This window comes from Chrysochloris asiatica, unplaced genomic scaffold (assembly GCF_000296735.1).
Source record: "Chrysochloris asiatica unplaced genomic scaffold, ChrAsi1.0 scaffold00238, whole genome shotgun sequence".
In the NCBI taxonomy this organism is placed as follows: Eukaryota; Metazoa; Chordata; class Mammalia; order Afrosoricida; family Chrysochloridae; genus Chrysochloris; species Chrysochloris asiatica.
The window spans coordinates 79,300-106,389 of NW_006408756.1; the positions used below are offsets into that span (position 1 = coordinate 79,300).

General features: G+C 47.8%; 1 protein-coding gene and 1 pseudogene across 1 annotated transcript in view; both read right to left on the reverse strand.

Annotated features, from left to right (window-relative positions):
- MYT1 (myelin transcription factor 1) overlaps positions 1-18,508 on the reverse strand; it is a 39,619-nt gene extending 21,111 nt beyond the window's left edge. Inside the window, exons 1-5 of the mRNA XM_006873324.1 lie at positions 18,416-18,508; positions 10,134-10,188; positions 9,430-9,460; positions 1,539-1,601; positions 736-983 (exon numbers count right to left, since the gene is read on the reverse strand). Coding sequence (XP_006873386.1) covers positions 736-983; positions 1,539-1,601; positions 9,430-9,460; positions 10,134-10,188 — 397 coding nt within the window. The 5' untranslated portion in view covers positions 18,416-18,508. The remainder of the gene's footprint in view (positions 1-735; positions 984-1,538; positions 1,602-9,429; positions 9,461-10,133; positions 10,189-18,415) is intronic.
- On the reverse strand, positions 7,020-7,277 carry LOC102834765 (annotated as a pseudogene).
- Positions 18,509-27,090: the final 8,582 nt, after the last annotated feature.

Genomic DNA, 27,090 nt, shown 5'->3' on the forward strand with positions numbered 1-27,090 from the left:
CCTAGACAAAGGCCTAGGACCAATCAAAGGGGACCCCCCATGGAGGAGCCCCCTCTACTACAAGCTGGAGACCAGTTGACAAGGATGCCCCACAGAAGACCCACTTCCACCAGGATCCAGAGATGAGGGCTGATGTCCCCAGGCCAAGGCGCTTAAACCAGCACTGGCAAGGCTGGTGGTCTCAACATTGCCAGTCCTTGGGGATCCACAGGGAATAGGGTACAAGAAGGGAGTTTGTCAGCTTTTATCGCTTTGTCCCAGCTCCTCTGGTCCCCTGTCTTTAGAGGATCCCACATGGCATCAACCAAACATTCAACATCTGCCCTATGAGCCCCTTGGGGCCAAGCAGACACCAGACCTGCTCCAGATTCTCACAGAGACCCAAGACCCAGTCTATCTGGGCTACACCTGTGCACAGACAAACATACAAACAGAAGAAGACACACAAACATGCAGAAATACAGATTCACAGGGAGACGCATACACAGAAACGCACTGATATGTTCACAGAGATGCACAAACATGCACAGACATGCACGGAGACAGAGATGCACACAGACACACACAAGTGAGGGACACACACCCTGGACAGCCCCTCTCCTAGGAAGCCCACCACATCCGGACAAGAACCCCTTGTTCTCGGGGGCTCTCCCTGCCCCCATGCGCCCTCCCCTAGCTCAGCACGCCATCACCACACTGAGCGCCCTTTATTCTGGGAGGGAGAGTACAAAGCACCTTCAGCTGGCTCGGGGCACTGCGTCCCCTCCTGCCCGGACATCTTAGTCTCGTCCCCCTCCAGAGTTCCTTCCGACTCGTCCGATACAGAGGCGTCCTTCACCTCGGTGTCCTCACTGCTGTCGCTGTCCACACCATAGCCCTCGTCCAGAGCCAACTTCAGGGGCTGCGGCTTCCGCTTGGCCATCAGGTGCTCCGCCTCTGTGCCCCCCAGCCTCCGCTTCTTGGCCAGGGGGCAGCTCTGCAGGCTGAGAGGGGGGTGAGGGCGGCCTTCTCCCTCCAGGCTCGCACTGTCTGGAAGGTTCCCTTGCTCTCGCCTCCGTTCCTTGTCCACCTCCTAGCCGACAGGCCGGCAGGAGAACGTACCATCCCTGCCTCCCTCCTCATTACTGGAGCATCTACTCAGAGTGTGGCTGCCCTGAACAGACAGACCATCAGGCCCCACCGCACCAAGGGGTCCCTTCTCCACCTCCTGACCTGGAACCTACTCCCACCCAAACCTGACACTGCACTGAGAACACTGAGATCAAATGGGGCCAAGCTGACCTCCCCAAATGACAACAACCAACTGCTGCCACCCCTCACATTTCCCCCAAGCATCATGCACCCCAACCTGAGCGCCCCAGCCTACCCCAGTGTGTACCACCAATGTGTGTCAGGAAGCTGTAAGCCCTCCCATTAGGCACTAGGACTTGCTCTAGTCTGACCCCACAGCTTGGGGCAGAGGCGGGGATTTCAAAGACCCAAAGACCCAAAGTAGGGGTGTGGGACCACGTTCTGTCAAGTCTCCCCAAGGCTCTCACCTCCGGTGCCTGGAGTACTTTCCCCGGACGTGTCCAGAACCCGTGCAGCCCGGAGTAGGGCAGCTATGGGAGACAAAAGGGGAGTCACTTAGGTGTGGTCATATGGGGAGGGAGATCCAAGTAGGGGTCACCCCACCCCTCAGCTGGGAAGCAGAGGACAGCAGAACCGCAGTGTGTGTGATAGAACTGAATAAACTCAGACACTGAGAACATTTTAACTGAAGATCTAAAGTGTCACAAGACCCTTCCCACCCCTTCATGAACAGGGTGGGTGGAGGGCTCACAATTCCAGGACAGCACTACCTGGACACATAGCACAAGTAGGTGTGCACAGCTGGCCAGGACTCCAAGCCCTACTAGAGGCAGCATGAGGTGACACCTGGTTCCAATGCAGCCCACTGAGTGGAGTGTCCAGTGCTCTGGTCCAGGCCCAGCCCCAAGGGCAGAACTGTGCCCAGAGTCACTTCTGGGCAGCTGCAAGGGCTGTGAGGGATCTACCCATTGTTTAGTGGGTCACGTGTGAGGCAAGCCAGCTCAGACAGTGAGAACCCTGCTGTAGGCTTTGTGGGGGACGAAATACTAGGCCAACATGACTCTGGGTCCTACCAGGTCAGACCACCCTAAAACCTATATTCACAGAGAAGGGGATGAGGGCACATCTCCCTGGGGCTGAGAGGACGAAAGTGTGGAGCCAGCACCTCCCTACCCTGTTCCAACAGCAGACAATAACCCTGCTAGTCACATGCTTACTGACTGAGATGCAGCCCCACCCACCCCCAAGCTTCATCACAGCCACTGGAGGAAAGGGGACCCTTAGCGTAGTGGTTACGAGTCAGACTGCCAACCTCAAGGACAGCAGTTCGAAACTACCAGAGGTTCCACAGGAGAAAGATGAGGCTTTCTGCTCCTGTAAAGATTTACAGCCTGGGAAACCCTGTGCAGGGTCGCTATGAGTTGGAATCGACTCCACGGCACTTAACAACAACAACAACAACAACAACCATGACCAAGAGCCACTGCAGCAACCCTCGTGCCGCATTCATTGTACTAAACAGACAGAGGCTGGTCTCTGTCGAGAGCGGCAGAGGAAGAAGGAGACTCGGAATAGGAGAAGTAAATGGCCTGCAGGGTTCACAGCCTCCACAAACTATTACTTCCATTACCATGAGACCAGAAGAAATGGATGGTGCCCGACCATCAGTATTGAACAGCTTGATCAAAGAACCAACAGATCCTGATCGAAAGGAGGAAAACTGTGGAACAGAACTCCAAACTCACATGGAAACCAGATTCATTGGGCTCATTGAGATTGGAGGAACCCCCAAAACAAATACCCAAATATAATCTTTGAACCTCGAACGAAAACTATCCCATGAACCCATTATGAAACTAAACAACGGTTCAGTTGTTATTATAACAACAATAATATTTGCCAATACGTCACACTGCAAAGCTATTTGAACTGCAAGGTCAGTGGTTCAAGCTCACCAGCTGCTCCTTGGAAACTCTATACAGGGTCACTAAGGGTCAGAATCGACTCAATGGCACTTAACAACAACAATAACAAAGCATAGCACTCTTACAAAGATGTGTCTATACTATCTAATCTGACAACAATTAATCTAAAGCTTAGATGAGAACTTGAAGGGACAGAGAGCTTGAATTCATAGTACCGAAACAATGTGAGCAGAGAGCGTGAGACTGTTGGTACAGTAGTCTGTAACCAACATGACTGAACTGGTAATGCAGAAATTGTGAGTGGACATGTGTATGCTATCATAAAAAATAAACCAATCGTATTTTAAAGAAGAAGGAAGGAAGGGAGAATAGGTATGGGGAGAGGAGCCTGGGGGTGGGGGGGAACTCTTGCTCTTTACCACACATTCCCCTCCCTCCCCAGCTGCCCACGCATGTCCAGTCCTCACATCTCCCCCCACACTGCTGTCTTCGCTTTCGCACTCTCAAGAACCAGCTCTGAGACTTTTCACAAAAAGCTCCTTGTTGTTGGGATTTGAAGCCGACCTCCCAATTAGCCAGTTAATCAGGCAATTAGATGACAGCTGCAGTGGTGGCTCTGTGAGACACTGGTATAGCCACACCCCCACCGTCTCCTCAAAGACTGGGCCAGCCCCTATCCCACCCATGGCCATATGAGGGAGAGTCTGGAAGCCACAGGGACCTCTCTGGTGGGGAGAAGAGTGCATCTTCAAGTGGCAAACGGTCCTTGAGTCCCCTCCTCACTCCTTGTGGGGGAGCAGGGCACTTGATGAGACAGCGTACCTCTGAGCTGATGAGACCAGCTAGCCCTGGCGTGGGTGTTGGGACTTTAGAAGGATTTGTACTAGTGAGGGTGTCAAGGAACTTCCAGAAATGCACATCTGTGAGGTGGAGGGGAGCCCTGGCAGGCAGCCTCTGTGAGAAAGAGTCGGCAGCTGGGGCGGCAGAAACCAGTTTGACATGCTGCCCTGCTCACCTACTCTGGGGACTCTGCTGAGATCAGGCAGAAGTGACCAGCTTGTCTCTTCCTGCAGAGGGATGACCAATCTTCTCACTCTCTCAGAACACTGAACTCAGAGCACTGTGTACGCACTGTCCACGCATAAGGTGGGAGAAGTTGCCTGGCCTGTCCCATAGTGCCATCATTAGATCCCTGGGGCTCTGCTGAGTGGCAGGAGAGACTGACGGATGGGCGTAGACTGCGGGGCTGTGTTCATCCTGCACACACACAGTGTTTCACCCCAGCACAGTGTCTCCATCATCTTTGCATCTAGAACATGACTTTCCTCCCACAGTGATGATGGAGGTGTCCTCTGCCGTCACATTACCACACAGCCCTCCCCACACTGCTCTGTGGTGGGAAGCCCCCACAGTGTGAGCCCCCAGTGTGAACTCCAGCAGATCAGGGAGCATAGCAGGGTGTGCTGTGCATCAACCTTGGGGGCTTAGGGTCCACGTTTGAGGTATAAACACGGATCCAAGTTGCAATGTGACATCAAGAAGAGGCAGCGGTCATCAGCCAGCATCAGCCGTGTGTCCAGGGGTCAGTAATCATCTGCTGGACACACAAAGACGATGCCTCCACGAGGCACATGTTTTCATACCTGTTGCATCTTTGCTCTGTTGAACCCTAAGCATTGCTTTTCAAGCTTGAAGAGTTGCTGGGGAGATAGGTGTTAGAAACCTGGTCTCCGTGCACAAGCACCTGTTGTTGTCATTGTTAATTGCCATGAAATTTGTTCACAGCAACCCTCTGCACAACAGAATGAAGCACTACCACCATGCTACACTAACCTCAAATTGTTGTTTAAGCCCATTATTGCAGCCACTGGGTCAATCTACCTCACTGGGAGTTTTCCTCTTTTTCTCTGACACTCTTTTTTTTACCAAGCATGAGGTCTTTCTCCAGGAACTGCTCCCTCCTGATAACATGTCCAAACTATGTGAGGCTGTCTCGCCATCCTCTATTCTAAAGAACATTCTGGTTGTACTTCTTCCAAGATGGAGTTGTTTGTTCTGACAGTCCATGATACTGCCAGTATTCTTCTCAAACACCATAATTCAATTGCATCGGTTTTTCTCTGGTCTTCCTTACTCATTGTCTAACTTTCACATGCATCTGAGACAACGGAAAACTCTATGGTTTGGATCAAACTGGCACGTTCCTGAACACTTTAGAATAAGATCTTTTGCAGCCGATTTGCCCAATACAATACACTATTTCTTTTGGCTGCTACTACTATGAGAGGTGATTACAGATCCAAGTAAAATGAAATCGGTAACAACTTCAATCTTTCCCCCATTTATCCTGGTATTGTTATTGGTCCAGTTGTGAAGATTTTCACTTCCTTTACATCGAGGTGCAATCTTTGACATTCATCAGCAAGTGCTCCAAGTCCTCTTCCCTCCCAGTAAGCAACATTGTATCATCTGCAAATCACAGCTTGTTAATGAGCCCTCCTGTAGTTCTGACATAGTCTTTTTCATATAGCCCAGCTTCTTGAATTGAATCGGGCTGCGAACCTTAAGGTCAGCGGTTCAAAACTACCAGCCACTCTGTGGGAGAAAGATGAGGCTTTCTACTCCCATGAAGATTAACACCCTCGGAAACCCTGTACAGGGTCGCTATGGGTCGGAACCGACTCGACGGCACTTAACAACAACATCTACTCCCATGAAGATTAACACCCTCGGAAACCCTGTACAGGGTCGCTATGGGTCGGAACCGACTCGACGGCACTTAACAACAACAACATACAGACTGAGGGGTCCTAGAGTGGTGCTGTGGGTTAATGCACTGCACTGCAAAGTCAGTTTGAACCTCAAGGTCGGCAGTTCAAGCTCACCAGTTGCTCCTTGGAAACCCCATACCGGGTCACTATGGATCAGAACCGACTCCAAGGCACTTAACAACAGCAAAAACATACAGACTGAATAAGTACAGTAAAAAGATACAACCTAAGGCTTATTTCCTGATTTTAAACCACGCAGAATCCTTTGTTCTGTTCAAACGACTGCCTGCTGTCCTATGATACAGGTTCTGCGTGAGCACAACCGAGTGTTCTGGAATTCCAGTTCTTCACAAGGTCTGAGTGATCCACAGAGTAGAATGCCTTTGATTAATCAATAAAGTACAAATCAACATCTTTCTGGTATTCTATGCTTTTAGCTTTTGAATCCAGCTTGAATTTCTGGCAGCTCCCTGTTGGTATATTGCTGCAACCATTTAAAAAGTATCTTCATCTAAGTTTTACTTGCATGTGATATTACTGATGTTCGGTAATTCCCACATTCTGCTGGGTCATTTTCTTTGGAATATGGATCTCTTCCAGGCAGTTGGCCAGGTAGCTTTCTTCCAAATTTCTTGGCACAGAGCAGTGAGTGCCTTCAGCACTGCAGCAGATTGTTGAAATATTTCCATTGGTAGTCCACCAATTCTTGGACCCTTGTTCTTCACTTATGACTTCAGAGAAGCTTAGACTTTTTCCTTCAATACTATCAGTACTTGGTCTCATGCAGTCTCCTGAAATGATTGAATGTCAATCAACGTTTCTTGGTACAGTGACTCTGTGTATTTCTTCCATCTTCTTTTGTGCTTCCTGAATTGTTCAATATTTTGCCCATAGAAGCTTTCAATATTGAAAGTCGAGATTTGAATGTTTCATTCCATTCTTTTAGCTTGAGAAATATTGAGCATGTTCTTCACTTTTGGTTTTCCAACTCCAGGTCTTTGCTTATTTCATTATAATACTTTTTGTTCTTGAATTGTCCTTTGAAATACTCTGTTCAGCTCTTTACTTCATCATTTCTTTCATTTTCTTTAGCTACTTCGAAAGCTACTTTCAGAGTCTCTTCATACTTTAGTCCATTTTTTTAAATCCATACTAAACTTTATTCTGAATCAATCATCTATCAGAGTGCAAGTCAAAAAGTAGGAAAAAAAAAAAGTAAAGGAGCTCATCAAAGACGTTCCTGACCACAATGTTAGGGTCCCAGTTTAGAGAAAGAAATGTTCTCTGGGTCATGGATGCCATTTTTTGTCAATGACTCAAATGCTGAAAGTTGGCAGATTCAGGATGAAGCATTTCTGGAGCTCCTCCAGACATTTCCTAAGAAGCTCCACTGCCCTCTCACGTGAGATAGTTGGTGTATAGTATATCTATCCAGGATACTGAGAGTCAGGAAGTCACCATAACCATGGGCTACAAAAGGAGCCTTTGCCAAGGTCACCAAATAGTCCATGTAGTAGAGTGCTGGACCCTCATGCTCATCATAGCCACTTTAGTGAATTCTTTTCTGTCTTTTTAATTATCATTTGCTTTCATCACGTGTGATGTTCTTGATGTTATCCCCACAACTCCTCTGGTCTTCAGTCATTAGTGTCCAATGGGTCAAAGCTGTTCTTGAAATGGTCTCTAAATTCAGGTGGGACATACTCAAGGTAATATTTTGGCTCTTGTGAATTTGTTTTAATTTTCTTCAGCATCAACCTGGATTTACATGTGAACAATTGATGGTCTGTTCCACAATCAGTTCCTGGATTTGTTTTCGTTGATGGTACTGAGCTTCTCCATCATCTCTTCACACAGATGTATTTCATTATGTCCCTGTGCATTCTATCTGGTAAGGCCCAAGTGTACAGTCTTCATTTATGTTGTTGCAAAAGATATTTGCAACGAAAAGTTTTTGGTCTTACAAAATTCTATCACGAAATCTCCAGCATCATTTCTATCACCAAGGCCATATTTTTAAACTACCAATCCCTATGTTTTCAACTTTCACATTCCAGTCACTAATTATTATCAATATCTTTATTACATGTTTGATGAATTACAGACTGAAAGAAGTTGGTCGAATTCTTCAATTTCATCTTCACTAGCTCAGATCTAGAATCTAGGCAGTGGGCGGTGGAATCACAGGGCTCTGCAGAGTCCGCTCCGAAATAAGCATCATCCTCAGCCCTCACTGCCCTGTCCTTTCCATTCCTAAGAAACAAGTCTACTTGGAAGGTCACTTTCTTCCTACTGCTTCAAAGGGACAAGGGTCTGCCTTTCCAACTCACTTTATGACTTCATCTACAGCCGAAGCTGATTGTCATCACAAAAGCACAGAGTCCTCAGGGCCCCACCCTCCCTGCCCTCCCTGCCCTCCCTGCCCTCCCTGCCCTCTGCCTGGGTACGTCTTTACCACCATCCCCACAAGGCCCTCAAGGTGGACACTGGAGGGCACCTTCAGAACCTCTACCTGGGTAATTCAACATTGATTGTTCAGCCCACCAGGTTAGGCTTCTCCCTTCAGGAGGACCTGGGGGGAGAATTGAGGATACAGGACCATCCACTGTGACCCAGACCTGGACTTTGGGCAGCAGGACGTGCTATGTGGCCCTCTGGTTGGATGAACACTAACCCTCTGAACCTAGGTTTCCCCACTTCACAGGGATAATCCACCTACCAGAAGACAGGTGGGTCCGGAGTGTGGCTGCAAGGGTCACTGGGCAAACCTTGGTGTCCCCTCCAGTTCTGGGCTTTTTCTCCATGACTGAACAACCTTAGTGAGGCTAAGGACTTCCTTAGTCCTGGCAAGTGCTAAAGGAGGAGGGAGTGGCTGGAGTCCTAACCCAGACAGGTCAGACAGAGAATGTATCTTTGGAGCCACTGACTTATTTGCTTTGAAAAAGTTGGTCTTATGTTCTATGAATTTCACCACATCTGATGTCTGACTGCTCTGTCCACACCAACTGCTGCTTTAGGGTGAGTTCCTGCACTGTACATTCCTGAAGTGTCTGGCCCTCAGAGACCTCAACACCACCTCCTCCTTCCTCTCACACTTTCAGTCAGAATACACCATCTCTACCCTCCTCAAAAAAAAGTTATAGGGGCCCATTCTCTTTGCTGGGCTCTGAGCAATGCTGACCAGGAACAGCACCATGAAAACCCAGAGGGAACCTGACCACAAGAGCCCACTCTGGTACTCAAAGTTGGCCCTGAAGCCAGACCTCAAGGCTGCCCTGGCTTCCCATGCTGCCCCCCTGCCCACCCAAGGACCCAGCCAAGGGCAGCTATGTGCCTCTAGGGAAACCCCTTCCTGCATTCAATCAGACACCCAAGTGAGTGGGCTCTTGCTGCCCACTCATTCCAGGTGAGGCTGTGCCCAGGATATTGTCTCTGAGCACTGGAGCCTAGACCTACTGGTGTCCATCACCCACACAGCGGGCATTGTCTGGGGTTGGACCAGGTTCTGGTGGTGACCAGGGTGGTTGAGCAAGACTGCCCTTGTCATGAGTTGGAAGTTGAGTGAGAAGGGCAGAGGCTGGACATGTGTTTGGGGGAGAGGGGGCTCATCAACCCTGCAACCAGCCCAGCTCTAATGTGGTGCTAACAAGAGCCTTCCTTACCTGAGGTCTGCACCTGTGGTCTCTGGGGGCGCTGGTGAGAGGAGGAAAACATAGGTGGGTGTTAGCTCAGAAAGACACTCTTCCTCCCAGCCCTGAGTGACACTCTACCAGTGCGCGTGCAGGTAGCTGTCTCCTGCTCCTCTAGAACCTTGTCCAAGTTCTAAGCGAGCAAGTGGCCTCCTCCAGCCAGTGCTGATGACCTATGCTAACACCCACCACAGAAACCAGGTGTGAAGGGAGTTCTGACAGCAGGTAGGTTTCTTCTGCCAGGGCAGATGTCAAGATGGACCAAACTAAGGGTAGGACAGACAGACCAAGTAGCCAGTCTTGGGATAGACCACCCACCCTGAGGGGCTAGGAACCCAGCCCACACCTCACCCAGTGCATCCTCAGTGTGACACATCCCAGGTGCTGGCTGGACTCATCCTTGCTCATCACAACTGAACGAGACTTCCCATTGACGTTCCAGGCCCTAACCTCCAATCTCCACCAGCACCAACACCTTGTCTTAGAAGAGACGGGGGCAAGGATGGACATGCTATATCAGGCACCCTTTGTTCTCAGGGATGAACCAAACAGTTTCCAGTGGCTTCTAGAGGGGCCTTCGAGGTATGTGCATCCTGCTGTGGGCTTGTCCCTGAGGACACTGTCAGGGAGAGTCTCATGCACCCTTAGTGAGGTGGCAGCCAGCCTGGATCACTTACCTCGGCTTGCCTTGGAACGCGTTCGAGCCCGCTTGTCCTCATCTTCCAGGCTCATCTGTAAGCAAAAGAACCCAAGATTAGTGAGAACTGGGTCTGAGCAGGTTCTGGCTCAAGTACTGGCCTTGAAGGCGGCCTCCATCCCCAGAATGAGGGGAGGCCTGGGAACAGAAGTGGCATGTGGGGACTCCACTGGGAAAGGAGCCTCTGCCTGGGGGTGAGGACACATTTTCCTTGCCCCACACCCCTGGAGTTCACCCAGTGACAATGTTGGAGTTGCCTGAAGGCTGAGGTACTGGGGTCACCCTAGTCAGGTATGCTCGGAGTCTGGCTGCCCCTGGTATCCCCACTCTACCTACACAATCAGGATGTCTGTTGGCCACCAAACCGCAGAGGTGGGTGGCACCAGAGCATCTCTCCCTGCGGCCATATGCCTGGAACAACCAGGGCTGTGAGACTATCACCGGAAAGGGCAGGCATGAGGAGAAGTGGATAACAGGATCACATCTGCAAGAACTTTCATTCCTAAAAGCCAGCAAGAGTCACGTCTCTCAGGTACCACCCAGGAGAAAAGCAAAAGGAATCCCCCAAATTAGTAAGACAAAACATGCAAAGAAAATCACCCCCCACATGACAGTGCTACCACAAAATGATTTATGTGATTGGTTAAGGAAGAAAAATAAAAACCCAGGGTAATTTATGGATCCTGTGAGCCCAGGCTGTGGGCCATACCATGAGCTGTGTGCTCATCAGTCTCCAGTAACATGGAAGAAAATCACTGTACTCTCGATTTTTAAAGTGGAGGTTCCCTATGGGTCAATGGCTCCCATGTAAAAGGAGGGACAGAGTCAAAGGGCTTTCATTAAGGTTACAGACTCCGAGCGTGTGCCTCTGCTGACCCACAATGGAGCTAATGTGCCTGATTAGCAGGCCTGGGCTCAGCTGAAATGCAATCTACAGTCCTTTTCGTCAGTTTTCCCAAGGAAATTGGCAAACATTCTGCTAGGTTAAAGCATGTCTTGGCAATTTGGATTTCCTGCAGATAAATTATTCAAAAAGCAGAGAACAGAGAGAGTTGCAGAGATTCGTAATAGGCGCTGCTTGCAACCACGCTCACTTTGAGGAAGCCGGCAGCTGCACATTCATCCAGGCACACCTCTTCCATTTGCGATTTATCTGCATAAAATGGGCAATAAGCAAGAGATTTTCTTCCGTTCCGCTTGTGCAGCTTCGATTTTAAAAGGGAAAAACCCTGAACTACAGGAGGAAAAAATCAGACTTGGATGTGAGAATGGGTCTGTGGAACTTGGTGGCTTAGGACATGAATTCAGCAGTGAACAGGAGACTTTGACTTCGGAGTTGTATGGAACTAGTGACTTTGGCTGTGCAGGCGCCTCTGAGCAGAACCAGCAGCCCACCTCAACACCACGTTCCTTTCCTTGCCCAGCACCCAGTGCCATGTTTGCTACCCACATGCCAACCATGCTGCTCTACCCTAATGGGCATCTCTATGACGCTAAGACAAGAAGTCACATTCCAATGTTTGTTCATCTTATGAAAAAAAAACAAAAAACGAAACAAAACCACGAGCCTGTGACTTGTCCATGTTGTGTTCAGCTAACAGACAATTTGCTGCCCCTGCTACTACAGACAGAGAACGCTGACCCTTCACTGTGAGACCCCAGCTCTCTCTTGAGGGTCACTGTGCTTTCTTTCTGTGCCTTTATGAGCCTCTACTCTGCCGATGAGTGTGTCACAAGCATTGCCCTCTTTCAGCCACCTCATCACCCTGGTTAATATCAGGGCCTCTGATGTGGAGACCAACTCTGAGGAGTCTCACACAGGGTGGGGGGGGGGGGGGCAGATGTTCCCTATCTACCAAATCTGCTCACAGAAGGTGCTGTCCCTCAGCTCAGTTCAAGGTGCTTTATCAGCATCATAGAGGGCCTTTTGCTTTGCTCTGTTTTGTAATTTTTCAATGAAGTCAAGATTAGTCACATAGCTCTTTTTAAATGCATATGGCTCTCACAAGGGCTGCCTTCAAGGATCACCACCGCCACCCACACACCCTCACACACACACACACACACACACACACACACACACTGCAGGCCTGAGCTCCCTGATCTTTACAAATGTGGGGCCCAGAAGACCAGTGAAGAGCAGCTCAGAAGGACAAAGGTTTGTCTAGGCTCCAGTGCCGCTAGGATCTGAGCTGGTACCGGTGTCCTCCAGGCCTGGCAGTTTGCTCGTTCAGGAAGAGCCCAGTGGCATCTTTAAGTTAGGATCCTGAAATGTATGACAACCATCCACAGGCATGACCCTGAAATCAGACTATCCCAGAACATTGCTCCCCTTCTACTCAAATTATCCGGGAACTGTGGCCAATGTAGATCCCCAACCTGTGAGGCCACTTCTGCCAACGTTAGTAGACCCCTAATCAGTTCCTCCCAGGTGTCCACTGGCTACAGTCCCCATCAAAGCAAAGTGCCTGGGGGACTCAAGACGGTCTGAGCAGTAAGGGAGGAAGGACGCTCCATGGTGGTCCTCAGGTGATGAGAAAGGTGCTTCGGGGTGAGGCTCACCTGGAAGCCGTCAGCACTCCGCACTGAGAGAGCAGACAATGGGAAGTAGTGGAGCAGCCCACCCCTCACGAGTGTCTTCACAGTGGCATGTCCACTGAGGTAGGGACCTAACTCCCGACTTCACCAAGTGTCAACACCACCAGGTGACCATCTTCTGGCTGTCTCCCTGGCCACCCTAGGAGGTGTAGATACATCTCTGGCTCACTTATGGGACTCCATGCAGTGGCAAGGAGGCTGGCACAGATGCCCAGGATACATGGAAGAAGGTCCTGGAGAGCTTCCTGGCGGAGGTATCCTTGGAGGAGAACTAAAGGAAGCTAAGGTCACACAGGCTGGGAGCATTAAAGATGGAAAGATGAGCTCTCACAAAGGTTGAGGACGAATGGAACTGCTCAGGAATCCATGAACAGCTAGATGTGAGATCAGAGTGCAGAGTTTGGGGAGGCATGGGAAGGATAAGGCTGAAGAGGCTCAGGCAGGTCAGGACCTAGTGAGCCAGGTGAGAGTAGGAACTTACCCTGCAGGTAAAGGAGCCCAGCAGCATTTTCCACAAGGGCTGAAGGGGCATATCGGACTTGTCTTTAGAAAGATGGTGCCAACAAGGATAAAGCAGTAGGAATCAAGGTCAGAGTTGGCCACCCTGGAGATGGATCCGAAGTGTAAGGGAGGAGAGGCATGGCTGGCCTGGACTCCTATTTGATGGTCAGACTTGAGGACAAAGGAGTCTGAGGGAGCAGGATTAGACACACAGGACACCAGTGGGACATCAGGGAGCTGTCCAGTAGCCACTGCAAGTGGACATTAGTGCTCGCACACTTGAGAGCAGGTGCAAACATTCTTGTGAGTAACAGAACAGGGATGGCAGTGTGGCCCCAAGCCCACTGACACCAGGAGACCAGGGCCAGGCCCTTGTGAAGAGTAGGTGCAACTCAATAGCAGCCACATTTGCTGGTAGCCGCCAAGAATTATTCATCTCCTTTCCAAAACAAGTGCATAACTGAGGGCTGATTCTCAGTGAGTCACAAGGGTGTCTGCAGGGTCATCTAAGCAAGGCTTACTGGTTCATCAACAAGTGACCACAGGAAAGACATCTTTTCTCTCTGTAGTATGTGATGCCTGGAGCTGCAGCAGCCACATTGTGACCTGGAAGCAGCATTTTGGGAAGTAAGGTGTGGAAGGTATTGGACAACTGTGAGCTGCTGAAGTACCCCTACACTGGAATATAAGACGATAAACCTTCCTTATTGTTTAAGCCACTTTTATTAGGATTTTATTACTTGAAGCTAAAAGGCTGCTGAAGAGATACAAACACCAAGCCACATCATGAGTGTGTAAATACCACATGTGCTCCAGGCAGAGAGGAGGAGATGGTTGTGAAATGGCTTCCTGGAGGAGGAGGCTCCAGAGGAGCAAAGGGGGTCTGGGGTTGGCATGAGGGGTTGAGGAGGGCTCCCTCTTCCTTCTATTCCATTGTGTCCTGCTAATTTCTGCTGTAGTCTTCATCTTGACCTAAAGTGACCTCCTCAGTTGTATTTTCAAGCTTCTAATATCAAAAACCAGAAAGATGTCTACTTGTGCTTTGACGATGCAAAGGCTTTGGATTGTGTGGATCATGACAAACTATGGATAACAATGTGAAGAATGCACATTCCAGAACACTGAATTGTGCTCTTGAGGAACCTGTACATAGACCAAGAGGCAGTCGTTCAAACAGAACAAGGAGATACGGAATGGTTTCAAATCCGGGAAAATGTGCAGCAGGGGTGTATCATTCCACCATACTTATTCAATCAATGGAGTCCTGGTGTGGTGGTGTAGGTTAATATGCTGGACTGCAAAGTTAGTTTCGTCCTCAAGGTTTGCAATTCGGACTCACCAGCCACTCCTCGGAAACCCTACACAGGGGGGCTGTGGATTGGAACCGACTCGATGGCACTTAACAACAACAAGAATTCAATCAATACACTGAGCAAATAAGCTGAGAAACTGGATTATGTGAAGAAGAACGTGGCATCAGGATGGGAGGAAAGCTCATTAATAACCTGGTAATGCAGATGATACAACCTTGCTTGCTGGAAGTGAAAAGGACTTAAAATACTTACTAATGAAGAACAAAGACTACAGTCTTCAGTATGGATTGTACCTCAATGTAAAGAAAACAGAAATCCTCACAAGTGGGCCAATAAAAAACATCAGAGTAAATGAAGAACGGAGTCCTGGTGTGGTGCTGTGGGATAATGCACTGGACCGCAGGAGTGGTTCAAATTCACGAGCCATTCCCTGAATGACTGACTCGAAGACACTTAGCAACAACAAATGGAGAATAGATTAGAGTTGTCACAAACTTCATTTTGCTTCATTTCATTCACAATCACCACGCGTGGAAGAAGCAGTCAAGAAATCAAACATTTTGCATTAGGCAAACCTGCTACACAGACCTCTTTAAAGTGATTAAGAACAAAAATTTTGCTTTTGCTTTGAGGACTAAGTTGTGCCTGACCCAAGCCATAGTATTTTCAATTGCCTCAAATGTATGCTAAAGTTGGACAGTTAATAAGGAAGACCACAGACAAATAGATGCATTTGAATTATGATATTGGAGAAAAATATTTAAAGTACCACAGATGACCAGAAAAACAAACAAATCTGTCTTGTAACTACAACCAGAATGCTCCTTAGAAGCCACGATAGCAAGACTTTGTGTTTCATACTTTGGACAAGTGATTCCTGGAGAAGGACATCATACTTTGTAAAATGGGGGGGTCAAAGAAAAAGAGGAAGACCCCCAAGGAGATGGATTGACACAGTGGCAGCAGTAATGGGTTCAATTGTAACAACAGTTCTGAGGGTGGTACAGAACCAGGCAGTGTTTTGTTCTATTGTGCAGAGGGTCATTATGAATTGGAACTGACGCAATGACACCTAACAACACCAACACAGTCTCCTCTCTTGCAGAAGGAAGGAAGCCCCAAGGGAAGGAGTGGTCACTGCTGTCTCTGGTGCCAAGGAAACGTATTATTGAAGGACAAACAGATCGATGTAGTTGGAACATCTCAGAATCCTGGACCAGAAGGCAGTGATCAGATGCAAAGGGTACACTGCCCAGAGCCTGGACTGGAGGAGGAGGCAGCTTAGGATTGTATTTGAAATGTGCTCTGGAAGCCATCCAAGCTTGGGAAGCTAGTATGCATGTATGACAATTCCTGGAGGCCTCAGACAGTTCCTGTCCAGAAGGAAGAGATGGGGGAGACAAGAGGTTAGGGGGCAGAAGAACACAGCAGGGACACGGAGCCAAGTCCAGATCAGCCTGCTCAGATTCTCCAGCACAACATACTCAGGCTCCCCTTGTTCTGGGATGAGCAATGGCTTTGGCTTGTTATGTACTCTTACCTTGCACAGGATAACACCTGTGAAGTCTCAAAGCAAGCAGTATCTTCTTGGGACCCACATTCCCCATGAGGCAACCCTATGCTTAACAGATATGCACCCTGCCTTCCATTCTCTGGGCTTCTGAGTCTGGATTACACACCCACAACCCTGCTCCCCCAGAATCCATCACAGACCCCCACCCCTTGCAGCAACATTTTCTGCCCCCCTTGGTGTACACCCTGCCAGGCTTTGGAATTCTTATACCCACTCATTGTGCCGCCTACTCCAGTGTAATAAACCAGCAGTTGCTTTATGCTCTTCCTGGTGCTGAACAAAGACCACCCCCCCCCATGAGATATATTCATTCTGTGTTTTAGGAGGTTTCTCCTGTCACCTCTAAGCATGGAACTGTGACTCCCTCCAACCTCAGATTTAAAACCACAGCTGTTTAACAAGCACCTAATGAAGCAGCCAAGCCTTTTCATCTCAAATGTCAAAGCCCCAATGTAAACAGGCTCTGCCTCCCCGAGGTTTTCAGTGGCTTCCAGTGAGACATCAGGAGTGTCTACCCATTGACCTGCTGAGCTCCACTCATCACCAAAGGAGGTAGCCAGGTTGAACCCCCATCCAATCATCAGCCTTCCCTGTGATGCCATACTTTTCAGTCATTCGTTGACCATTGCGTAATTTTGGCCTGAATATTTCATTCTTCAAGGTCAAGAAAGAGCATCACGAACTGCCATGGCCGCCCTTTCCTTTTCTCTTTACCAGAAACAAAATCACCCTGATGTTTCTCAGAAAGCTTCCGCTGCTGTGACGCTGTCCGAATCCCTGGTGCTGAAACTGGGGCGGTAGTCATGACCGCCTCCACGAAGGGCCCTCTCCTCACTGCACAGCTGCCACGTCATCTTCTCCTCCTCAATCTGGCTGAGTGCTGAAGGTCCCTCCTACACCTGCACCTCCTCAGACTGCTGGAAATCGACCTTCATGCACAAGTCCTCCCTGGACCCCTCTTCGCTTTAGATTCTCTGCTCAGAACAGTCCAGCTTGAGGACAAGGACTCTCCAATGGAGCAATTAAGAAACAGTCAGTCCTGCCCAGGCATAGGCACCTGCATGTTCACCGAAGTTTCGTTTTGAGCAGTCACAAATGCTGCCCTGACCTCATCCTGCTGGACAAAGGGATGATGGCCTCAATCTCCTACCCATCCCTTACACAGGCCCCAGTTTTAGATAACACTGCACCCAGAGCCCTTGGCCTCAAATCAGGTGACTTGTGATCAAGTGGTCCCAACCAGGAGATCCCCATCTAAAACCTTGGGACTGGGCTCAAGTGAGGTGACTGAGGTCTTCAATTCAGGTGAAAAATCTAAAGGGAACTAATCACTCAACAATCAAACACAAATAATATTTTAATGTAATATTTTAAAACATCAAAATGAATGTTGAAAAAAAAAAAATCCTTAAGTTAAGATAGACTCAATAGTCCTATGTTGCCTATGCCTCTGGTCATCCACAGGGGAAGGACGGGTGGCAGTACTTTCACAAGGCAGGTGCATGACCCAGGTAAGAACATTGATTGACATTAGAGCCCAAAGAAAGGTTTGAGCATCAGGAGGCAAACCCCTCAGAGCGGCTCACACCTCAACATTTAAGTACCTTCTCATCTGGGGTTTGGATGCCACCTGGTTAGGTTTTTCCAGGGCTTTGACTATTATCCTCAAGTGAAACCATGTCAGGACAAGGAGATTAGAGTCTGTCATCTGACAGGACTATCCTCCAAGTCTGTGGTCCAGCTCTGTTTCCAGTGGGCCCCTGACCCCAGGATCTGACCCATCAAAGCTGGCTATACAGAATCACAGGCTATACATTCATGAGGCATGGTGGGCACCTCAGTCATAGAGTTTCAAATAGGTCTGTAAAGAGTACCTGCCACCCACCTTCACAAGGGGAATCAGAGTCAAAGTACCACAGCCAGTGGGGTTCACACTAACAAATGAGTGCTGGATCCTGTGGAGCTCAGCAGCCCCAGGAAGACCTGAGTGAGGTGTGCAGTGGACCCCAGGTGTGGCAACATCTGCAAGCAGAGCTGGATGGGAGGCAAGTCTTGTCTCATGTTAGTCTCTTTAATGTCATTATTCTTCCTGTAATTTAAAAGTGATCAGATCATTGGTGGTCCTTTTTACCACTTCTCCTCACCAAATTTGGACTCTGGTGAGGACTAGACCAAAGGTCACCTCTGTGTTTCATGTCCATGAACTGGAAAGACTTGACAGATGGCTCAGGGGCTAGCAATGTCTCCTGCCACAGCCCAGGCCCTCCAGCACCTCACCTTGCGGTGTCTGCCCAGGATGCTCTCTGAGGTCCTGCAGTTGCTGGTTTTGTCACTGTGGGTCCACCTCTGGCTCAGCAGCTCACCTCGGAACTCATTTTCTGAGGGTTTAAATAAAAAAATCATAGGATCATAAACGAAATATGCTACATACATGCAGTGGGATACTCTGCAATGTTAAAGACTAATGATGAATCTGGGAAATGCCTCACAACATGGATGATCCGGGAGTAAAATCAATTAATAAATCACAAAGAACAAATATTGTATGAAACCACTATTATAAAAAGTCAAAAAATGTTTTCACACAAAAAAAGATATATTCTTTGATGGTTACAGGAGTGGGAAGAGGAGGGAAGGGAAGTCACTAACTAGAGTGTACACAGATATTGAAAAAAAAACAAAAAACACCATGATATCACAGGGTCAGGGAAGGAGAGATGACATCAGTCTAGCTAAAAATGAAACGAGGGAGCTTGAGCCCCTATGAAACAGCATCCTTCCTGGAGCCCCTGAGATAACAGACACATCTGGTACCATGTGGCTGTTCTGGGGACAAGGAAGGGGATTTTGGGGGGAAAGCACCACTGATTTGGGACACATCTCAGAGCTCTGTGTCCTGCACCCTCCCGACTGCCCTCGGATGAATAGCTCCCTCCCCATGCATACTGTCTCCAGGGCCTTCCGTTAATGTTTAATTCCTCACATGAACCCACGTCCAAGCAGAGGCCGCACGCATCGCTGGACGTGACAGAGACGTGCTTTGTGCACCTAACCCTGCACGTCACTCCTGTTGCCACGACAACCGCTCTCTCCTCTGCAGCGTTTCAAAAGAAGGTCATTAAGTAACCAACAATAAAAACAGGAAATGAATATCCCTGGATTCTGTTCCCGGCTCCTCTTTGGAAGTGAGTTGGATTCTGCTAAAGGCAGGTCAGTGTACTGTTGGGGCCAGTATCTTTCCCTGCTGTTTTTCTCTAGAATTCTTCTGCTCTTGGGTCCACAATGCCCCTCAGGCTGGCCACAGTATCCACCTGCTACCTAGAAACACTTCCATCCCATTACAGCCCTCACTATCTCCCCAGGGAGGACAGTCGCAGAGGACACAGGTCTGGTTGCCAAGGAGATGGCAGATGCCAAAGGCAATCTTCAAGGGACTCATGAACCCACCAGGGTTTGGTCCCTCCTGTGTGTTCCCACTGAAGCTCCCCATACTGAACTGTGTCAGCCAGAGAATAGGGCATTAGGGCTGACGTGTGCTCAGATCACAAAGCAAAGACAGAACATAGTTAAGACACTTAGACGCCACCTAGGGAGCTGATCCCACAGAGAGAAGGAAGCTGAGGGTTAGGAACATGGGGCTAGCATGGTGAGCAGGGGTAACCTCACTCAGGGGGTGTGAGGCAGACCAGGGCACTAAGAGAGGCCCCAATGGGTCTCCTTTCATCTCCTCCACAGGGAGGGTGGGGCTGGGTATGGCCGGCTGTGAGGCACGGAGCCTACTTCCACTCTCACATCTAGGTCCAAGGACACCTGGGACCTGCAGGTGACAGTGGGTCCTCATCATGGCAACCATCAGGAACACGTATGTTGAGTGAGTGGCTGGCATACATCACACTGATGCTGGACAGGGGTGCACAAGTCATCCCTGAGCCTGCCAGGCCACTCCAGGTGACTCCTCACATGCTTTCTGCTTCCTCAGCCCCCCATGGCCTCAGAGGCTGGAGGAACTCCCGTGAGATCCATTCTCCCTACACACCCTCACCACCTGGCCCACATCTGCTCTGGCAAAGTACCAGATCTGCCTGGCCCTGCCCTCTTCCTTAGGATTGCTGGACAGCAAACTGCAACCACTTCCAGAGTTCAGTAGAGCCAACCCTTCTTATCCTTGACCCGGCCTTGCCCCCCATGTACCTTGCCTGGACCCAGGAAGGAAGTATTCAGAGGCCCTGGTCACACCTGGCCACAGGACATTCCAGGATTAACCCTTCAAAGCATGTGAATCGGAGGAAGGAAGGCTCTGGGGGTGAGAAATGTGGACAAGTATGCATAGCTAGCACCACACGCCACTGCCATGTGGTGTTCGACTCCCAGAGGTCTCCTCAGAATTGCTCCTTTCAAGCACTTAGATCACCACAGAATCCCTACCCAGTCAAGCACCAGGAGACATGGCAGAGGCAGGAGCCCAGTATTACTAGGTGTGGGACCCACAACATCTGCTTCTCACAAAGGTGACCTTTCCTTCCCCATTTCAAAAGTGTGAGGGGGTAGAGTTGGGGATGCTGCAAATCAGAATTTCCAATACAGCCCCCGCAGGTGATAAATTGTTGTTGTTGTTAAGTGCTGTTGAGTCCATTCCAACTCATAGAGTCTGAGAAATGACTGGTTGGGTTTGAACTGTCGACCTTGTGACTCAAACCAACGTTGCAGTGCAGTGCTTATCCTACAGTGCCACACTAGTACTGTCCTCCAGTTGATAAATGTTGTTGCTGTTAAGTGCTGTTGAGTTAGTTCTGACTCATAGCGACCCTAGAATAGGGTTTCTGAGGAGAGGCTGGTGAGCTTGACTTGCCAACATTGCAGTTCAAACTGACCTTGCAGTCCAGTGCATTAACCCACAGCACCATACCAGGACTGCTGTTGATAAATAGTTGATTAAAGAGTGTGTGTGCCAATAGTACATGAAAAGATGCTCAACATTGTATGCCATCAGAGAAATGCAAGTCAAAACCACAATGAGATACCACTTCACACCTACTAAGGTGGCTCGAATCATTTAAAGAAAAAAAGAGACAATGTTGGTGAGGATGTGGAGAAATTGGACCTCTCATGCGTCACTAGTGGGAATGTAAAATGGTGTAGACGCTCTGGAAATCAGGTTGGAAGTGCTTCAAACACTAAACATAGAGTTACTATATGACCCAGCAATTACATTCCAAAGTGCCAACCCAAGAATGAAAACATATCCACACATAGCCTTGTGCACACTGTTATAGTAGTTTTATTCAGCACTGGACTGCTCATCAAATCACAAGGTAGGCAGTTCAAACCCACCAGCTACTCCTCAGAAACCCTGTAAGGACTATGAGTCAGAACCAACTAAACGGCCCTTAATAACAACAAGCCAAAAAATAGAAACAACCCTCATTCTTATCAACTGATGAGTGGACAATACAAGATACAATAGAGGGACTGTGTACTAATAACCGGAATTGGGGGAGGGAGGGGACAGGCTTGCAGGGTATACCCTTTAGTTGGTTGATGATGCATGGAGGGGATTGTAACCATGGCAATGAAACAACATACGATAGGATGAATGTAAAACTAATATTCTCCCATGTAAACTATCACGTAAGTCACAATAAAACATTTTTTAAAAAAGATAGAAGAGAGAAGCGCTGATCCATGCTACAACTTGGATGAACCCTCAAAACGTTGTTTCAGATGAAAGAAACCAGTCACAAAACATCATCTAGTGAGATTCCATTTCTACAAAATGCACAGAAAAGGCAAATCCACAGAGACTGGAAGTGGGTTAGTGGTTGTCTGAGGCTGGGGAGGGGGACAGAGAAATGACCCTAATGGGACAGAATTTCTTTTCGGGTGATGAAATGTTCTAAAATTGATACTTTGGTGATGGCTACATAGCTTATCATTGCCATTGAGCAGACTCTGACTCACAGCCTCTCCATGCTCTTCACTGTGGAACTGTGCTCCAATGGGGTTCACAGCGGCTGATTTTTTGGAAGTAGATTTTCAGGCCTTTCTTCTGCAGTCCCTCTGGGTGTCCTCAAACCTCCTATCTTTCAGTTCACTGCAGACATGTTAACCTAGAGATGCCTATCTACCTAACTGGAAACCACTGACTTGTACACTTCTAATGGGTACATTTAATATCGTTCTGGTGTGGGTGGTGCTGTGGGTTAAGGTGCTGGACTGCAAAGTCAGTGATTCAAGCTCACCAGCTGCTCCTCGGAAACCCTATACAGCATCACTATGGGTTGGAACCAACTCAACGGCACCTAACAACAACAACAAAGCTGTTTAAAATAGAAGTCAGTGGCACACATATGTGAGTTCTCCAGATGCCCACACTCATCACAGCCAGAGACGTTCTCACAGGCACACATAGGTCTGGTAACCACATCAGAATCCAGGCCCACACCATCAGCCACCTCACAGGTCTACTCACCCAGGAGGAGGAACCTTGAGGAAAGTGGAGGGAGGGCAGCACATATCGAAATCAGGCCATGTGGACCCAACCGCTCCTGGAGGCCAGGGGCTGTGTCCAGGATGAATAGCAGCAAATACACATAGAGGGCAGGATAGCCCCCTTGGACAATCCCTTGCCTTGGTCAGCAGTGACACCCATGGCCAGCCTCAGCACTGCTTCCCGTGGACTGCACCCAGGCTGGGCAGAGGGAGACAGTGGCTCTGTGCCCATGAGAGGGCTAGGGGGCAGTGTGAGCCAGGAGGACACAGACAAGTCTCTCACTGTACTGGCCAGTCCTAAGCCATGGCTTCTGCCTAATGGTTGCCCTGCACTCAGGCTGGTGTGCCCATCAGCCCTGTATCCCAGGCTCCTCACTGCCTCTACAGAAGGAAATACTGGTAATGCAGTACCTCACTGTTCTAAACCACTGACGCCATAAGCTTACTGTCCAGTCTGAAAGACTGATCACTTTGGAGTTGTATATGTGTTTGCATGTTGCCAATTGAAGGGAAAATGTTCTCTTACTTTTCATTTTCCCTCTCATCCATCCTCACTTCACAGTTTCAGACATGAGACTGTGCCCAGCAATGCAGGAAAAAAGGTTCAGAATAGAAGTGTAGAAGTCTTTCAAAGCCCACACAAAATTTGACCATAAATCCCAGTGAAGATCTGAGGAGGCCTCCCAGCCCAGAGAGACCCAAGGACACAAGACAAGGTCCTAAAGGGCACTCAGACCACAATACACAGAACCAGGTCTCTAGTCCAGCCCCATACCCCAAGGGAACTCAACAATGCCTGCCAGACACTTGGGGGAGTAATGGGCCAGACACTTGTGAGAATGCAACCAGAAACTTGCATTGAATGGATGGATGGAGGTGTAGGTAGATAGATAGGTAGGTAGATGGAAGGATAGATAAATGGATGGATGGATGCATGGATAATTAGATGGATAGGTGGGTGGGTAAATAAATGAGTGGATGGATGGATGGGTAGGTGGGTGGTTGAACAAACAAATGGGTGAATGTTTTGGGAAGTTTACTCCACCTACAGTGCAGATGGTGACTTGGAGCAATGAGGGATACTGGGATGCTAGGCGAAGGGGCTAAGATGGTCAGGAAGTGGATGTTGGTATGGCAGATATTCTGGAAGGCAAAATATTGTTGTATTGTCTTCTTCAGTTGGGAAATAAGATGTAAAGCCAAAATAAGAAATGCAATAGGAGTGTCGAGAAACAGAATTGGAGGAATCTACTAGATTGTGATTATCTATTAGATCAAATTTACCCACCAACCACTAAAGCCAGTGAGGATGACATAGAAGAATTCTACCAACTTCTTTGATCTGAAATTGATCAAACATGCAATCAAGATGTATTGATCATTACTGGTGTTTGAAATGCAAAGATTGGGAACAAAGAGGAAGGATCAGTAGTTGGAAAATATGGCCTTGGTGATGGAAATAAATGATGCTGGAGATCACAGGATAGAATTCTGCAAAAACAATTATTTGTTCACTTCAAATACCTTCTTTCGACAACAAAAGAGGCAATTATACACATGGACCTCACCAAATGAAATACACAGAAATCACATTGACTACATCTGCAGAAAGAAGCAATGGAAAAGCTCCATATCATCAGTTAAAACAAGACCAGGGGCAGATTGTGAAACAAACCATCAATTGCTCATATGCAAATTCAAACTGAAGCTGAAGAAAATGAAAACAAGTCTACAAGAGCCAAAATATGACCTTGAATATATCCCACCTGAATTTAGAGATCATCTGAAGAACAGATTTGATATATTAAACACTAAAGACCAAAGACCAGAAGAGTTGTGGGAGTGACATCAAGAGCATGAAGAAAGCAAAAAGTCATTAAGAAGACAAGAAAGAAGGAAAAGATCAAAATGGATGTCAGAAGAGACGCTGAAACTTGCTCTCCAGTAGAGATGCTAAAGCAAATGGAAGAAATGAGGAGGTCCAAGACCTGAACAGAAAATTTCAAAGGTCAGCTCAAGAAGGCAAAGTCAAATATTATAACAAAATGTACAAAGATCTGGAGTCCAGAAAACCAAACGGGAAGAACATATTCAGCATTTCTCAAGCTGGGGGAACTGAAGAAAAATTCAAGTCTTGACTTATATTATTGAAGGATTCTCAGGTCAAATTATTGAATGATGCAGAAAGCATCAAAAGAAGATGGAAGGAATACACAGAGTCACTGTACCAAAAGGAAATGGTTGATGTCCAACCGTTTCAACAGGGAGCATATGATCAAGAGCCAATGATACTGAAGGAAGAAGTCCAAGGTGCACTGAAGGAATTGGCAAAGAACAAGGCACCAAGAATTGATGGAATAAAAATTGAAATCTTTCAAGAAAGTGAGGTGGCACAGGAGGCACTCACTCATCAGTGCCAAGAAATTTGGAAGACAACTACCTGGCTGACTGATTGGAAGAGATCCATATGTGCCCATTCCAAAGAGAGGGTGACCCAACGGGATGTGGAAGTCATCGGACAGTATCTTTGCTATTCCATGCGAGTAAAGTTTTACTAAAGGTAATACAGAAATGGCAGCAACTGTACATTGACAGAGAACTTCCAGAGGTTCAAGCTGGATTCAGAAGAGGCCATGGAACGAGGGATATCATTTCTAATGTCCGATGGATCTTGGCTGAAAGTAGAAAATACCAGAAAGATGTTTACCTGTGCTTCATTGGCTACACAAAGGCTTTCAATTGTGTGGATCATGACAAGCTATGGACAACATTGCATATTATGAGTATTCCGGAACACTTAATTGTGCTCATGAGGAATCTGTACCTGGACTAAGAGGCAGTTGTTCGAACAGAACATGGGAACACTGAACGTTTTAAAATTAAGAAAGGTATGCATATTCTTTCGCCATACTTATTCAACCTGTATGCTGAGCAAATAATTCGAAAAGCTGGGTTATATGAAGAAAAACGTGGCATCAGGATTGGAGGAAGGCTCATTAACAACCCACAATATACAGATGATACAACCTTGCTTGCTGAAAGTGAAGAGGACTTAAAATATTTACTGATGAAGATCAAAGACCACAGCCTTCTGTATGGACTGCATCTCAATGTAAAGAAAACAAAACTCCTCACCACTGGACCAATAAATACTTCCTTATCAACAGAAAGAAGACTGAAGTTGTCAAGGACTTCATTCTTCTTATATCAACCTTCAACACTCAATGAAGCAGCAGTCAAAAAATCAAATGATGTATTGCATTAGGCATATCTGCTGCACAAGACCTTTTTAAAGTGTTGAAGAGCAAAGATGTCAGCTTGAGGACTAAGGTGCACATGACCCAAGCCATGGTATTTTCAAAAACCTCATATGCATGTGAAAGCTGGACAGTGAATAAGGAAGACCAGACCGTAGCAGAATTGATGCTTCTAAGTTACAGTGCTGGAGGAGAATATTGAAAGTGCAATGGGCTTCCAAAAGAACAAACAGATCTGTGTTGGAAGAAGTGCAGCCAGGGTGCTACTTGGAGGTCAGGATGACCAAACTTCATCTCTCATACTTCGGACATATTGTCAGGAGGGACAAGTCTCTGGAGAAGGATATTATGTTTGGTAAGGTGGAGGGTCAGAGAAGGAGAGGAAGATCCCCAGCGGGATGGATTGGTAAAGTGGCAGCATCAATGGGCTCAAGCGTGGCAACAATTATGAGGTTGGCCCAGGACCAGGCAGTGTTTCATTGTGTTTTGCCTAGGGTTGCTATGAGTCGGTACCGACTCGACGGCACCTAACAACAACAACAGCTAGATTGTGAATACAAAGGGAGATGGGAATCAGGAGAAAAGGCTGGGTAAAGTGAGGACCCAATATCTAATTTGGGGGGTCTAGAATTAACCAGCAAAGAATAACTTCCCAGAAATTATATTTTCCATAAAAAGGCCCAGCACAGTGACTGATAAAGTCCTACCCTTCAGTTATACCCAGTTTAAAGAGAAGATCCTAAAGACTGCATGAGGTGGGAAAGGTCACCAACAAAAGAGATTCTCAAAACAGCACCAGATTTCTCAATCACAGCATGAGACTAAAAGACAGTGACAGACCAAGACCTCCCAAATGTCAGGGGAACTGATTTCTAGTCTCTAGATAAAAAGGAACCTGTGTTCTCTCTATAGGAGACAAAATATCATCAGAGGAAATGGTAGGATAAAAATACTTTCAGATGTGCACGATCTCAAAAATGTGCCTCCCACGCTCCTGTATCAGACCGGAGAGTATGTTTCTACAAAACAATGTTGTAAATCAAGGCTGAGGAAGACACCAAATCCAGGATTGAGTATCCCCTCATAGTGCCAGGAAGGCATGCTCAGGGGATGGTGGTGAGATGTAGGACACAAAAGTAGCATCAAACAAAGATCATAATCCATCCAATCAAACAGGAAACTATGAGTCTATGCAAATGCCCATGA